Below are 15,676 nucleotides of genomic sequence, written 5' to 3'. Positions count from 1 at the left end.
TAAGTGAATATAAACATTAACAGAAATAAGAAATTGAAGAAAAAATAATATGTAGAAAACAATAAAATATAACACTGAGCTTTGGCTCTGCTGCCTGGTAATTAGTCCAGTCCTCACAATATTATACAATCAGCTTATGTTTACATTTTATTATTCTATACAATGTAAACATGAGCCTTTAGGCTATGGCTGCAGCTATATGTCTTAAAATAGTAAAATAAAACCTACACAGCTGTGTGATTAGCTTGGCTATATAATGTAAACATAAGCCTATAGGCAATGGCTTCAGCAATATGTCTTTGTATTTGCTGAAGCCGGCTGTACTGGGTCTGTGTTAGTACTGGCTGAGGCTGGATGCGGATCAACTGAGTCTGTGCTTGTACTGGCTGATGATCCAGCATCTCCTCTACTGACAAACTTAAGCATAGCACCTGTCAATTATAGATAACAATACCATTATTAATTTTATCAGCTGCATCAGGCCCATTCAAACTGGCATCCATATTGCCCAGTATGCCCAGCTAATCAACATTTTAAATTCAATATATAAATCAATAGTCAATGTCAATCTTGCATTAGTCCAGAGTTGTAACTAAACCTTGACTGAGAGACTAGATAATCATTGTCTTGTTCTAAAATGATGTGCGCCTATGAGCAGTGCCATCACGCCCATACATTGCATGGACTGGTCCCCACAGAGGTTGTTGCTGGAAAGTTTCATTTCGTGCATGTGCATATGCACACATGTTCACGCACGACGCAGTTATCTTTTCCGAGCTGCAGTTTATAAACACCCTTGCCCATTGGCGTTTATCAAACGTAATAAATAGTTGCATTTCACTCTCACTTTTGTCAGGCACAAAGTCACAGAACATAGCCCTCGAAGTGGCTGGCAAGCAAGCAAGACACAGACAGACCAAGAGATGCACTGCCCAGCTAGGCTAGCAAGACAGACAGACTAGAGAGAGATGCACTGCAAGCTAGCACATCAACTTAACGTTACCGTTATTTGCTGACATCAAACTTGGAGAGGAGAGAACACAAATTTACCTGATTGCTGTTCCTGCAATTCACACTCATGGTGTTTCTTTTATTTTTATTTTTGTGACCAGAAGGATAGATCCGCTTCATCCTCTCATCAAAGTTGTAAACATTGACACCCACTTTGACACGAGGGGGAGGTGGGGCCCTTGCGTAATTTGCGGGGCTCTACGCAACTTGCATAGTGAATGTATAGGGCCGCCCGCTTCTGGACTTTTCCATTCTCATATGGTTGCTCGATTAAAAAAAAATTGCTCCTTTATGTAGTGGTTTCATAAATCTACTGTTTAGTTTTTTCTTGTTTTTCGTTTGTTTGTTTGTCATGAGTCTGGTTTCCTTTCATAGTCTGATTTGATATTATTTTTCTCCTTTCCATATTTTCACTTCTGCTTGGGTGGCTATAATGTCAATCTTTCCCCTCCTTTATGTTTACACAACACTGCACAGAATGCATACAGCAGGATTTTCAAAACGGGTAAAATATACAAAAGAGCTTGAGAAGTAATTTCTTTATGGGGTGTTCTGCTCTCTGAAAGTGTGCATTGTATTTGTTTGTTAGACTAAAGCATAAAGCAATGTTTATCCGTGTATTTATGTAAGTTACAGCGGCGATGCCACAGTAACAGAAAAATACTGTTGAAGCTGCAGGGCTCCCTTGATTGACCTTATTTAGAAAACTGTGTCCAGTTCCTTCACACAATTTAAAAGAACTTGAATGCTGTAGAAAACCACCAAAGACTTAAATCCATTAAAAAAAAACAAGATTTAAAAGGTGCTTTCCTCTAAACAGACAGGTTAAAACATAGGATTCAGCCTAAACTTGGTCAGAGATTACATACTGAGCTATTTCAAACCCTGGAACAAGGTCAATCCCTAACCCCCTGTTTGGTCACAGGCAGTCTGGAAAGCATGTGCACTTGACCCCGGTACCTGGCTACATGAAACAGAGCACACACACACACACACACACACACACACACACACACACACACACACACACAATTGTCCCTGCTAGCTTGGCCTTCCACATCCTCCTGTGCCTGAAACAGATGTCAAGAAAGCTGAGACTTTGTATGTATTTATACAGTGTGTATACTGTGGGACATTTTGGCCATTTTAAGGTGAGGAAAGATGGAATAATAATAATAATAATAATAATAATAATAATAATAATAATAATAATAATAATAATAATAATCTGTCATTAAAAAAAAAGTTTATTTTATTATTATTATTATTATTTTTTAATGTTTTCAAGTCCCTTGTTAGGATCACAGTAAAATAAAAGAGGTCTTAACACATTTGAATGCATCTGGGATCAGATGGAAAAACAAAGAAGGGAATGAAACCAAGGACTGTAGAGCACTCTTCACCTACATTGCTGGAAGAGAATCGGAAACAAATCGAATGCAATGAATGAATCAATAACCGAATGGATGAATAATGAATGAACTAACTCACTTGGCAGAATATCCCTTACTATACTGATAAACAATTGAGTAGTGAATTCACAAGTCAAAAACAAACAGACGTTAAAACTGTCATTTTCACTCTTTATTCTTAAACAAAAACAAACAATCTTTAACCCTTCATGTTAAGAACTGCTGCAAGAAGTATCCATTCCCCATCAAGCACACCCTGCAGTTTGTTGTGCGTGCGGAGCCCTGCTGTTCCAGCGCATCTGTCAGCGGGGGACTGGGAGCAACAACAGCGCCTGTTCCTCAACTGCTGGAGAAGGCATGAGAGAGCAGGGCGGAGCGGGGCGGAGCGGGGCGAGCGGGGCGGAGCAGGGCGAGCGGGGCGGACCGGGGCGGAGCGGGGCGGAGCGGGGCGAGCGGGGCGGAGCGGGGCGGAGCGGGGCGAGCGGGGCGGACCGGGGCGGAGCGGGGCGGAGCAGGGCGAGCTCGCCTGTGGTTGAAAGGTCAACGTGCTGCAATCAGGCCGCAGTTTGTTTTTGGGTGACAAGTTAATAAACCTCTATTTGAGCACGACGAAAAAGTACACATAAAAGCATACACGGCATGACTTATGAAACCAGCTGGAAGCGATTCAAAGCATCTCGACATGCATATAATAATAATAATAATAATAATAATAATAATAATGTGCTGATACCTAAGCAGTGCAGCCTGTGGCACGCGGTCGCGCGGGACGGAGGTTGCGTGGCGCCCCCTGCCGCGCGCCACCGGCAGCGTCCCCGGGCCCGGTCACGTGGCTCTGACAGCAGCAGCAGCAGCAGCAGCGCGTCTCCGCACCGCACCGCACCGCACCGCACCGCACCGCCGCCAGTCCGGACCTCCACTCCGACACAGCACCAGGACCGCTTCAGACCGGGGGACGACAGCCATGGCGGGGCTCATCTGAGGGCAGAGGGCGAGCGATAACACCGTGATAAGCCGAGCAACGACAGACACACAGCCCGCTTCTCCTGCACAGCCGTCGTGCTGCGCGCTGCCGTGCTGCGCCTCTGCGGAGAAAGGACCGGGGCTGAGAGACTGGGGGCTGCCGAGGCAAGGGGGACGTAAATCCGCAAATAAATAAATAAGTGCATAAAAGAGGCTCGGTAATTGAAGGCAGAATGGCGGACCGTGAGACGCTGCCGCTGCCGCTGGAGGTGCGGGCTCGCCTGGCCGAGCTGGAGCTGGAGCTCTCGGAAGGTAAGCCGCCCCCCTCACCGCTGTGTTTTATTTCCCTGTTGCATTATCATTTGTTTTTTCTCTCCTGGTGTGATTGAATTGTCATCTCTGCAATGGAGGTCAATGAGCGCCGGAATATGCATGCACCCCCCCACCCTCAACACACACACACACACACATACATGCAGTACATGTCTGGTGTATCCAATTGAAGCACCTCGTTTTGTGTTACTGACATTTTGCATACAGTCGATATTTGGGAACATTGTTATTTTGTATCGGCTGGGTTGACCTTGAAATGTGTCATAAAGACGTGCCGCTTATTTTCCACAGGAATTCGCACTGGAATTGCTTCTGGCACAGGCGAATTGTTGGCATTATTGTGGCACCGGGATAGTGTTACAGCTGCCATTGTGGCATTTCTATTATTCATTAAACTGGTCTGTATTATGGCTTTAGCTCGTGAATAATGGTCCTATTGTAGGCGAGTGTCGGTACACATGCAAAAGAACATTTTTAATCCCAAAACGGGATTAAAGGAGAAGCAATGTTCATATTTTGAATGCCGGGTTGACGGCGCTTGGATCCAGGGAGCAGCTCCCGCAGCTCAATTTGAGATTTGCTTATTGCTTTGGTGTACGCTAGACGGAGAGGGAAAGGACTCGGTATTTTCCAGGCACTTTGCAATGATATGGTGGATTTGATGTGAGCACAGTTGCAGTGGTGTCGGTGTGGGGGCGTGCGGAGCGGTCCTGTGTATGTGCCATTTAAGGAAAAAAAAAAGATCACTGCTTATACATTTTGTTTCATTTATGCTAATGTATCTGGAGCTTCGCATTTTTTGGTTCATTTTGGCACAGCTGTGGCTGAATCCACATTTGCACTGATTCGGCAGCATCCCGAGGTTGTTGCTTATAATTGACGTGCATTTTGTACAACATTGAAACTGAAGCCACTGACTAAGCGATTGAACCATTTTGGTGGCATGAAAATTGCAACTGAATACGACTTGTTTTTGCATGTTTAATTCAAGAGTTGTCCCTATTTTTTCTGTCATGTGTTGGTATCGATACCTTTAGGACACAAAACCCCAAAGTCTTGATGGGGAATATGTTGTGCTTTTTGTTCTCAGCTATGCTAATTCATGTACTTTGCCAGTCATGTTGAATGCGAGTGTGATGCTGTGTGATCATGCGATGTCTATCTTTATTTTTCATGTGTTTATGTCAAGTGTTTTTTTTTTTTTTTTATACAAGGCGTCCTTGCTTGAAGTGGAAACCTTGAGAAATAAATATGAAATTCAAGACCGCCTGTTTTCTTTTGCTAACGGTCTTAAAAGGCTGTGTGCCAGAAAGTGAAATTGTACTCGGTGCCAGTTTCTGCGGCTGGGAGGAGCGATGTATTGACACAGCGCTTTTATAACCACGCTTGCACTGGTCACCGATTGCTTAACCCCTTCGGTGCGGCCTGAGGTTGCAGTCGTGTAGCGCAGTTTGTCGCAGTTTTGCGCAGATTTGCACAATTCTATTTATCCCATTGGTGGAGCCGCGCAGAAATGCGGAAATCTGCGCTACACGAACGCGATCTTTGACCCCCCCATTGTTAATTTATGCAACGCTCTTTGACTATGGAAATGAATACAGTGTTTTCAAGTGTATTCATTTGACTATGCAGTGCGTAATGGAATGCAGTTTTAGTCGGGGTGTATTGAGATCCATGGGCCTGCTTCTACATATGATGATATCTACCCCTTCTACCCTATCTACCATGACGAAAGTGATGACTTGTGTTGCCTATATATTGAGGTTAATGTGATTCAGTGTTTCTGTTCTCTGCCTCAGCCGGGAGACTCATGCGTTCACTGGATTCAGATTGAAAAGAGCAACTCAGGAGCGCAAAACCGCAGTTGTGTTCTTGACTGTTATCCACTTTTCAGAGATGGAATTAAAAAGAAGAAATGCATTACTGAAAAATGAAAACTAACGGAGGTGCTATTGTTTTGCAGCTATTTTGTAGTTCCAAGTTGTATTAATACGTTGCATGGTGCACATACCTCCAGCCCCTTCTAGAAAACAATAATAATTGCTTTAGGATTATTTTCTGAATATATAATATATTGCTCTGCTGTCCAAATGCTGTCTTCTGGAAGTTCAATAAGTCTGTCTCCTTCTCTTGATCTGTGTAATGAATGGGGGTTACTGTCAGCATACTTTCCTGCTTTGGGAAATTAAGTGATGGAACATGCCCTGTATCGGGTCCTGGAAGGCCACCATTGAAAACAGCTTTTCGATCCAAACTGTTAACTACTTCATTCATTTAATGATTAGGGTAATTCGGTCACAATTATTGTGCTCTCAGAGTATTCAGTGAGTGATGATTTTGAGAGACCTTCAGGGATTAAGCAAACAAACTACTCAAATGGATTCCCATTGGCTCCTCTAGTCAGGGTCTGATTTGCTTATTGTTTTGAATGAAAAGGGTCAAAGTCTTGGGTATTCACCTGCAGTGTGCTGGGCCTTGGAGAGTGATTGTTTTGCACATCACTGGATTACAGGCAGCCTGTCAGTTTAGCTGTGACGCATCGCAAGTGCACAACCTTTCCATAGTACACAGTGAGATTGTGAGGGGCAAGTTTACACCCTGGCAATAAAATAATACCAATAATAAAAACACCAGCTGTTGCATTAGTATAGTTTCACTTCTGTACACTTATCATTCTGATTGATTTAATTATAGTCTGTGTGCATATACTTTGTTAGCTCAAGAGTTTGTTTAACGCTGTTCAACAGTATCACCCAGCCAGCTTTTACAGAGAGCCCAGATCCTGTATGACTGGTTTCAGTTATACAAATGAAACTACAGGTTTATTCCTTCATTTTTTCTTGTTCCTTGGAGCATTTGTGATCAGGTTATAATAATCATATCTACAGTTTTTAGATTTCTACACTAACTGCTAAATAGTGTTACTCCCAACAACTGCCTCCAAATCAATTGGATGGAACTGCTAATATTTTCTTGTAGGTCTAGGCAGTGAAGCACTGAGACAGTTTTAATTGCAGATTTGTGTAGAATATAGATACTTTACATTTATGGGCCAATGTTTAAATAAATAATAATTATGATATTTCCCTTTTAACTATTGTCACCTCTCCTAGTTGTAATACTATAATGTATTAGCTGGAGACCCAACATGAAACAAACTTATCTCAAGAGACATTTCCCCTAAAATCTGAAAGCTAAAAGATGTAAACTTGTAAGGATGAAAACCTGTAATTTCCACTTCTCAACAGTACTACCTGTACTATGAATTATCTTTGGAACGTCTCATTCATGGTTCAGTGTTTAAGTGTTTAAGGAAGCCCATGTTGAAAACTTAGTGCAATACAGGAGAGAGAGGGGAACTTTTTTTCCCCCAGATGATGTGCAGTGAAGGCAAAGGATTTCAGCTGCAGAGAGGGAACACAGCAATGTCTAATGTTGCTTTCTTGAATCTGACCAGGCTTCACTACAGAAACATCTGTACCTAATTTGACACTTTCTAGTGGCTTCATGCAAGTAAAGGTAAAAAATGGGAACTTTATTCACCCTAAATTGCTTTACACCACAGAGTGTCATGTGTACTCTTTTTTTGTTATAATTGCTTTTGTTCTTATTGCCACACCCCATAATAATTTGAATATGACATCCACAGCTTCCTGATCTTTGACCGTGGTTAAGTTATTATTACGTAACAAAACATAGAAAGATGCAAAGGTTGACCTATAGCGTAGTCCTTTAAATGCTGAGGGGTCTGGCACACTTACACATAATTGCCAAGCTAAACTGGATCTCTGGTAATAGGCCTTGATAAAACCCTGAAATGAGAAGTAAATATTTGAGCATAAATTTGAATTTAAGTGTATAGAACTAACATGAATGTCTTGGATTGTTGGAGGTGAAAGCTCTGAATATCTTTTTTGCTAATTCTTACAGGCAATCATTTCTTGAAAGTTTCTTTACTTTTGGTTATAATTTTCAATTACCATGGGGGAGCGACACCTCTTAGATGATTTGCCGTGACTCTTTTAATTAGACTCTATATAAGAACACATAGCCTGCATATTCACATTCTCCCCTCTAGCTGCCCTACAGGGATCATTAGGTTTAATTAACACCTATTTTGTTTAATATTAATAGTAATAATAATGAAAATAATGGTTGTGCTTGCCATATGGGCTGAATTAATTATAAATAATTTTAATCAGTATTCCCACCAAACTCAATTATCCCCAACAGTTAGTATATGAATGTTATATAAAAATCCTTACAAATATCATGTTTCCACATAAAAAATAAATACATTATATATATATATATATATATATATATATATATATATATTAGATAGATAGATAGATAGATATATATTAGATAGTTAACACTCACGGTGGAGGCTGAATTCTCTTTGTTTGAACTTGCTTCTCTTTTTGTAAGTGGCACAAACTCAGCAGACCACCTCAATTTATGATAGAGAGATTGTGCTCTGTGGCGTGCTGTGATGGAGTCAGGTTAATCACCTGCACACCTTATCTTTTCCTCCTAAGTTTTAGGAGTTGACATGAACACTGACTCTCAAATGTGTGAGAGTTTTGCGACAGTGTGTGACAGCGAGAGATGGAGCCTCAATGCGTGAGACTGAAACATTAGACGCAATAAAAAAAAGTGTCTAAGTGACCTTCACTCACATGTGGAACATTTAAACCATACTCTCAACAGTAGTTACGTTTTGTCGGCTGTTTGTCTGGGTATTTGCTGAAGTCTGTGCAGTTGCGCAGAGAATGTCAGTTCAGTGGAACGTCATTCTTAGCAACGGGATTAGCAGCAACGATGCTGATAGTCCTTGCTATGAAAATGTCAGAAGCTCTGACCTCACGTTTTAAATGCGGCATTAGAATGGTTGTGTGATCTGGTTTCTTCACTGAAAATGGCTTATGCAGTCGTACACACGAAGATCTCTTGCTGTTGTCGCACCTTTTCCAATTACTTAGATGTGTGTTTGCTTTATAAATTATATTGCTGCTGGTTGTGGTCAATTTAAATTGAGTTCAATCTTATGGAAATGTAGAAATCCTGTAACGATAGACCGGTCTCACTTTTCTCACTATCCATTTATGAAAAAGGGAATGTGTTTAAAAACGAAAAGGAGAGAAAAATTCCAATACGCTGTGAGCTTCCTGTATAGCATAAGTCTGACTAAGCTTAATATTAAATCTTTAATTAATTCCATGACATTTCTCATAAGTATGCCACAGTTGCACAAAATGCATTTAAATAATCAACCTTTGTCAGAGCCGCGAATGTAGCACCTGTCTCTCTTTCATGCACAATGCTCTCATTGTCTGCATCATTTACAGACGCATCAAGGTGAGGTGATGTCAACTTTCAGATTCAGTGCATGGGGAACTCAACTGAACTTGTTTCTCCCCTTAATGTTGTCCCAATTTGGTAAGCTTTTTGGAAACTGTATTGCTGAGGGTGTTGATTTCTTTGAGTTGCTTTTTCTTAAATAGTCTTTTGTTTATTCCATGAATTCCTCCCAAAAGTGTTGAAATTACTCACTTCTGCTTGCCGTAGAAGCAAATGCTTTCAGGTAGTGCTTTTGTTTCTTTCCCTGTTGGTACAAAGGATTGCCGCTGTGCCGCCTGGCTGAAAGGCTGTGGTACCAGATCAATATCCCGCATGTTGGCAGCAAATTAGGATTTTAGACAGTACAGACCGTGCACTGGAGGAGATTCATATGGGGAGTTTAGGGGACAGCTTTAAAACTGTCGCTATGTGTTTATGCATTTGCCTTTAACATATTTACATATTCTCGAATTAAAATTTCACAGTTGTTGTACCTGGGTTGCCAGTGTTTGGGGAAAACAACAGAAACGTTTGTACGAGCCCTCCTTCAGATGCCCTGTTACAGCCACTGCACCTGCTGTACCGTCAGTGAAGCTGTTGCCATAGCGATATAGGTATCCTCCTTAGATTCTGACAACCAAAGGTATCAACTGAGAAACTGTGACACGGCAGCTCCTTGTAGACGCTGCTGTCATGGGCTGAGTGTATTGTGCACATCTCCAGGCATAGACATGTTATGATTAGCTTTTCAGTGAGATATATTTACTGCATGCCCAGATTAAGACCTTTAGAAAAAATCTATACATTGAGAAATACATTTAGAAAAAAACTAAATTGGAAAGTTCATACTGAAATCAGGAAAGTTAGCCCTACTCCCTGATTATTATTGTTTGTCTGTTCATGTTATGAGTCATTGTTAGTGTTGTGATGTTCCTGGGAAACCTATTTTTTTGTTTCAAATAAATATTGTGAACTCTTTAATTTGATGCAGTGAAGTAATGTAATGTTTTCAAACCAAGCCATGCAAATAAAATCAGGTTGATAACGATCTATCTGTCCATCCATCCAGTATCAATAATCGCTTTATCCGGTATAGGATCATGGTGAGCCAGAGCCTTACCCGTTGGGCACAGTGCATAGGGCATATAGCAGCATACCCCATGGATGGGACACAAGTCTATCGTAGGGCAGCATACACACGTACAGCATACACACATACATGACTACAAGGATATTTAGAGTAGCCAATCAACTGAACCAGCATATATTTCAGAATATTATATATATTATGCATTTTTATCAGTCTGATATAGTCAGGTTTATATTTAAGATGTACCTCTTCAGTCAAAAGTAGGATCCTCATCCTTTACGAAACAGGAAAAACACTCAAGTTACCTTGGTTATGTAAACAACTGGAAGAAGGGCTGTTTTAATCGACTCCTGGTAATTGTTAGCGTATTGACGGAGCTATGAATGTGGTACATTAAAGGGTTAGTGACGTTAGTTAAACCCACGAGGGACTGGAGGAAACTAGCGTCTGGCATTGATTTTGCACTGTGGGTTTTATTGATTCTGGGATTTAGTTACAATTAAAGTAATCCGAAAGTGGAAAACGGTTGCCATATATGGGAGGGATCTAATTAAACATTTGTTTTCGGTGATTAATGTCTTTTCAGTTGCGAGTGAATATTAAGTCACTTTATTGCCATCTCTTTTTGTTGTTTCTTTTGTTTGTGCTATGGTATTTGTCCTATTGGTGTTAAAACAATACACCATTACAGTGAGTGTTTGTCTGGTGCATAATGTCCTGAGACTGGTGGGAGAAAACAGCATTTAAGGTCTTACTGTCCTTATAAGCCATAACACTTGATTTGTATGTTGGAAAAAAAATACTTTATTATATAAAGACTGGATTATGTTGTTTTCACTTGATTCTAAGGCCATTAAGAACAATTGATTGGTGTGAAATGGTGGTCTAATCTCTCTGAAACAGTATATTGTTCTAAAGCTGGATGATATCCACAGAGTATTTCTAATATAAAAAAATATTCTAGGTAAGTGTTACAGTCAGGCTTTTTATGCATTTTATGAACAAGGGAAAATGAATCCTCTTACTTTTGCTGTGGGCCTCACTGATTTCAGAAAACTGCAATCTTGGTTCACAAGACAACAAAATGATCTTGCCACGACAGCTCACAGTGTGGAAACAGGGACAAGGCTAGGATTCCTTTACATGGCAAAATGTCTGTATCTTGTGGGCTGACGCTTCAGCTCTGTAAAGGGCTGCTTCAGATCTATTGTGTACAAAGCTGCCAGAAAGCAAAGCCATATCAATGTGGTTGCCTCCAAAGGCTGAATTGAAGCTTATACAATTTGAGGTCTGTTGGGGATTTTCAGTATGTTTTGTCTTTTCCTATGCCATGTCATCCCTTCTGTAATCCTGTAGCTGTCCTGTCAGAGATTTGAGGAGAGAGAGAACTGGAAGGTCTTATTTGCTCAAAACATTCATCCTTTCGTCACTGCTAGTGGCTCATCTTTGTGTTTAAAAATCAGCCACTGAAATACAGACCATGGTCTTTATCTCCACATTAGGGTCTAACTCTGCTTGTTGTGCTCAATGATCTGCTGACAAATTGACTTCAGGTCTCTGTGCCCAGTGTGAGAAGAGGAAGGTGCAGCCTCAAATTTTTTACTGTGGGATCAATAATTTTCCTGAAGGGGTGAGAGTTCAACAGTAGTTTCTCCTTTATTTTTCTGTATCATATTTGTTACAATTAAACTTGGCACTTTTTTTGTTCTTATCAGAAATAGAATAATTATTCTATTTTTTGCTGGCCTCTTTTTGCACATTTGAAAGTGGATTATTGTGTTTTTATTATTGGTTTAGAACTAAATTAAAATACATATCTTATCTATGCTAACCATTCCGTTATATAATTTATGCATTTGATCTTCAAAAGGATGCTCTGTGTCATGTATTAAAATGCAGAGCAGGCCCTTTGACCTCGATCTTATATCAAGATGGCAAGAGAAAGGAAGTGACTTTGAAAGAGGGGTCATTATTGGGGCATGAATGGCAGGAGCTTCAGTCACACAGATGCTCAACTGGCTAGTGTTCTCGACAAGTGGGCGAGGGCATGTGTGGGACACCAAGAGAACGGTACAGGCCTGACTGCTTGACCCCTACAGTGAGGGGGTCTGGAGGCTCTGTTATGCTGTGGGGGGCATTTTCCTGGCATGGTTTGGGTCCACTTGTCCCCTTAGAGGGAAGGGTCACTGCAAATCATTACAAAGTTATTCTGAGTGATCACCTTTATCCTATAATGAAACATTTCTATCCTGATGGGAGTGGTCTCTTCCAGGATGACAATGCCCCCATCCACAGGGCATGAGGGCTCACTGAATGGTTTGATGAGTATGAAAATGATGTGAATCATATGCTATGGCCTTCACAGTCACCAGATCTCAACCCAGTTGGACACCTATGGGAGATTTTGGACCGCGCTCTCCACCACCATCATCAAAACCCCAAATGAGGGAATATCTTTTGGAAGAATGGTGTTCATCCCTCCAGTAGAGTCCAGAGACTTGCAGAATCTGTGCCAAGAGCACTGAAGCTGTTCTGGCAGCTCGTTTTGGCCCAACACCTTACTGAGACACTTTGTTGGTTCTTCCTTTAATCTGACACCCGTCCATATATATACAGTGGCTCTCAAAAGTATTCACCCCCCTTGGACTTTTCCACATTTCATTGTGTTACATCATGAAATTAGAGTGGATTTAATCAGGAGTTTTGATTCACTGATCAACACAGAAAATGTCCATAATGTCAAAGTGAAAAATATTATATGCAAATTGTTCTAAATTAATTACAAATACCAAACAGAAAATAATTGAATGCATAAGTAATCACCCCTTTCAGTCAATATTTGGTAGCAATTACACCCATGAGTCTATGTGGATAAGTCTCTACCAGCTTCGCACATCTGGTCACAACATTTTTTTAACCATTCTTATTTTAATATTGCATAAGCTTCATCAAGTTGGATGGGGACCTTTGGTGAACAGCAATTTTCCACTGTTTCTCACATATATTCTCAGTATTCAAACTCTAGCCAAGATTTGATGTGAGTTTTGTTCAACAATGGCTTAAATTTTGCCACTCTCCCATAAAGGCCACTTTTGTGAAGCCTATTGTTGCAGTATGCACAGTGTCTCCCAGCTCAGCCGTTTAGAGTTTAGAGTTGCCATATGCCTCACCCGGATACTCGGTTTTGAGGACGGCCTGATCTAGGCAGATTAACAGTTGTGCCATATCCTCTCCATTTCTTAATAATGGACTTTACTGTGCTCTGGGGGATATTCAATGCCTTGGAAATGTTCTTATATCGTACCCCTGATTTGTGTTTTTAAAGAACCGTATTCCAGATTTGCATTGAATGTTTCTTTGTCTTCATGATGTAGTTTTTGTTAGGAATTGTACTAACCAACTGCGGGTCTCCCTGAGACAGTTGTATTTAACATGAAATCATATGACACACCTTAATTGCACAGACGTGTACTCCATTCAACTAATTACGCGACTTCTAATGACAATTGGTTTCACCACAGCTCAATCAGGTGTGTCATATAAAAGGGAGTGATTACTTATGCATTCCATTATTTTCTGTTTTGTATGTGTATTTCATTTAGAACAATTTGCACATTATATTTTTCTCTTTGATTTTATGGACATTTTCTGTGTTGATCAGTGGCAAAAACTAAATCCATTCAGGTTTCAATAGCCTGCAAAAGGACCCCCCCACCCATGAAATTGTAGAAAATTGGTGGATTTTGCTGTGATTTCAAATATGAATTGTGATTGGAAACTGCACTAAGATAAGGCTCTATCTGCTCCACAGGCAAGGCGAAACAGAATTTGGTCATCTGTAATTCATCAGTTGCATCTGTGTCAAGTGGGGGTTGAAAATGTAACCACTTCTACAGGAGGTGATGTCATTTTTGGATTCAACTAAGCCTTGGCAGAGGCCTGTTTCTCAAAGATTGCATCAGTAGGCTAAAACAGACAAATAGATTTCGTTTCCCTATTTTTCCTTTGATGCACACGTGTTTTGGGAAACACTTTTATTTTATAGTGGGCACATCAGAGTAAACAGAACCTTTGCTGTTAGAGTAAATACACAAATGGTGGAAAAGGATTAGCCTATGTCACTTGGAAGTGTTGGTTTCCATTCCCATTCTCAGGGGTTTGAGAAATCCATTTGTGAAACTTTGGGACTTTGGGCCTGATTTAAGTCAAACATGTTCACAAGATGCGAACGCGCAAAGTGACGGAAGAGTCGCAGGGGGGATGCTCGCCTACACCACTTCTCTAAATCTAAAATATGAGGACCTGTGAATGGGGAGGAGACATGTTTTGCTGGTGTGTCTTCCGCAATGGGCAGGCACCGCGAGCCAATCACAGTGTTTGTTGTTCAACAGCAAACTGAGGCAGAATAGCAAGAGCTCCTGCGAGAGACAGCGATGATTCACGAGAGGCTATAAACACAGAAATCTGGTGCTCTGTGCTGTAAATCGAAATCTCCACACTGATACAAAACTACAAGCCTGTACTTTGTAACGGTTACAAATATGAGTAGAAGAAAAAATACATACATAAAAACCAAAGCCACCATTGATGACTGCTGTGTAGTTATTTGGGATGGTAAGATTCAACAATTCACATTGGTCCATTGGCATAAAGCTCATGATGCGATTGCCCAGATCAAAAAAGTGTGCACCGGATACAATGTGGGATGTAATTGTGATGCATTCTTTCTAACATCTTTGCATTGGTATAATCAGATTTATTTATATATAATTATGTGTAGGCGAACGCCTTTATTATTTAGAAATGTGACCAATGATTTGTGACCATTAATTTTATATTTAGATAGATTCCTCCTCTTTAACTGTTTCTTAAACGTGCTCTCATCTCCACTGCTGTCAGTGGCCGATCCTTGTCTAGTCTCTCGGCCAACATCCGTGTGAGTCTGAGGTGTGTCCGGGCGAGTGTTATCATGGAGGAGGAAGAGTTGCATGTTCCTCCGAATTGCAATAAATCCAAGGTTTGGTAACACTTCGGATTATCCAAGAAAGATGGGCAATTCGACAAGACCCATGCAATTTGCAAGATATGTCGTGCAGCTATAAAGTACACAGGCAGCACGACTAATTTAGGTACTCACCTGAAGAGGCCACATGGTATTTGTGTGGAGACGTCTGCCTCCCTCTCGGATTCAGCTATGGCTAGAGTGGCCAGCTCCACCGGAACCGAAAGACGACTGGTGAGCAAAGTATTGCAACTTTTTTTCACACCCCACTGGCTAACCGCTCTTACCATCCCTAGTGTTTACAGCAGCTTGTGACTGCCAATAATAGTTTACCTTTTCTACATTCAGAGAACACATACAACAGGAAACAAGGACTGGTTTAAGGCAAGGTCCAGGCCGGGTTTTATCTTTTGTCAGAGACTTTGTTTAATATGTGAAGTAAAAAAAACACTTTTTTAGTTAATTGATGATTTTCTGTCTGACAAATAAATAAATCAGCCCACCCCCCCCTCCCCCGGCTGG

The 15,676-nt window shown here is 40.9% G+C and overlaps 1 protein-coding gene across 5 annotated transcripts in view; it reads left to right on the top strand.

Moving 5' to 3' along the window:
* Positions 1 to 3,265: 3,265 nt before the first annotated feature.
* The window catches only part of LOC136771449 (disco-interacting protein 2 homolog C), a 280,332-nt gene continuing 267,921 nt past the window's right edge, over positions 3,266 to 15,676 (top strand). For all 5 annotated transcript variants that reach the window (XM_066723806.1, XM_066723798.1, XM_066723789.1 and 2 more), the window contains exon 1: positions 3,266 to 3,698. In XM_066723806.1, the coding sequence (XP_066579903.1) occupies positions 3,620 to 3,698 (79 nt within the window). In that variant the 5' untranslated portion in view covers positions 3,266 to 3,619. The remainder of the gene's footprint in view (positions 3,699 to 15,676) is intronic.

This window comes from Amia ocellicauda, chromosome 2 (genome assembly GCF_036373705.1).
Source record: "Amia ocellicauda isolate fAmiCal2 chromosome 2, fAmiCal2.hap1, whole genome shotgun sequence".
NCBI classification, from domain to species: domain Eukaryota; kingdom Metazoa; phylum Chordata; class Actinopteri; order Amiiformes; family Amiidae; genus Amia; species Amia ocellicauda.
Note: the sequence above shows the minus strand (reverse complement) of the source record. Positions and strands in the feature narration are given on the sequence as shown.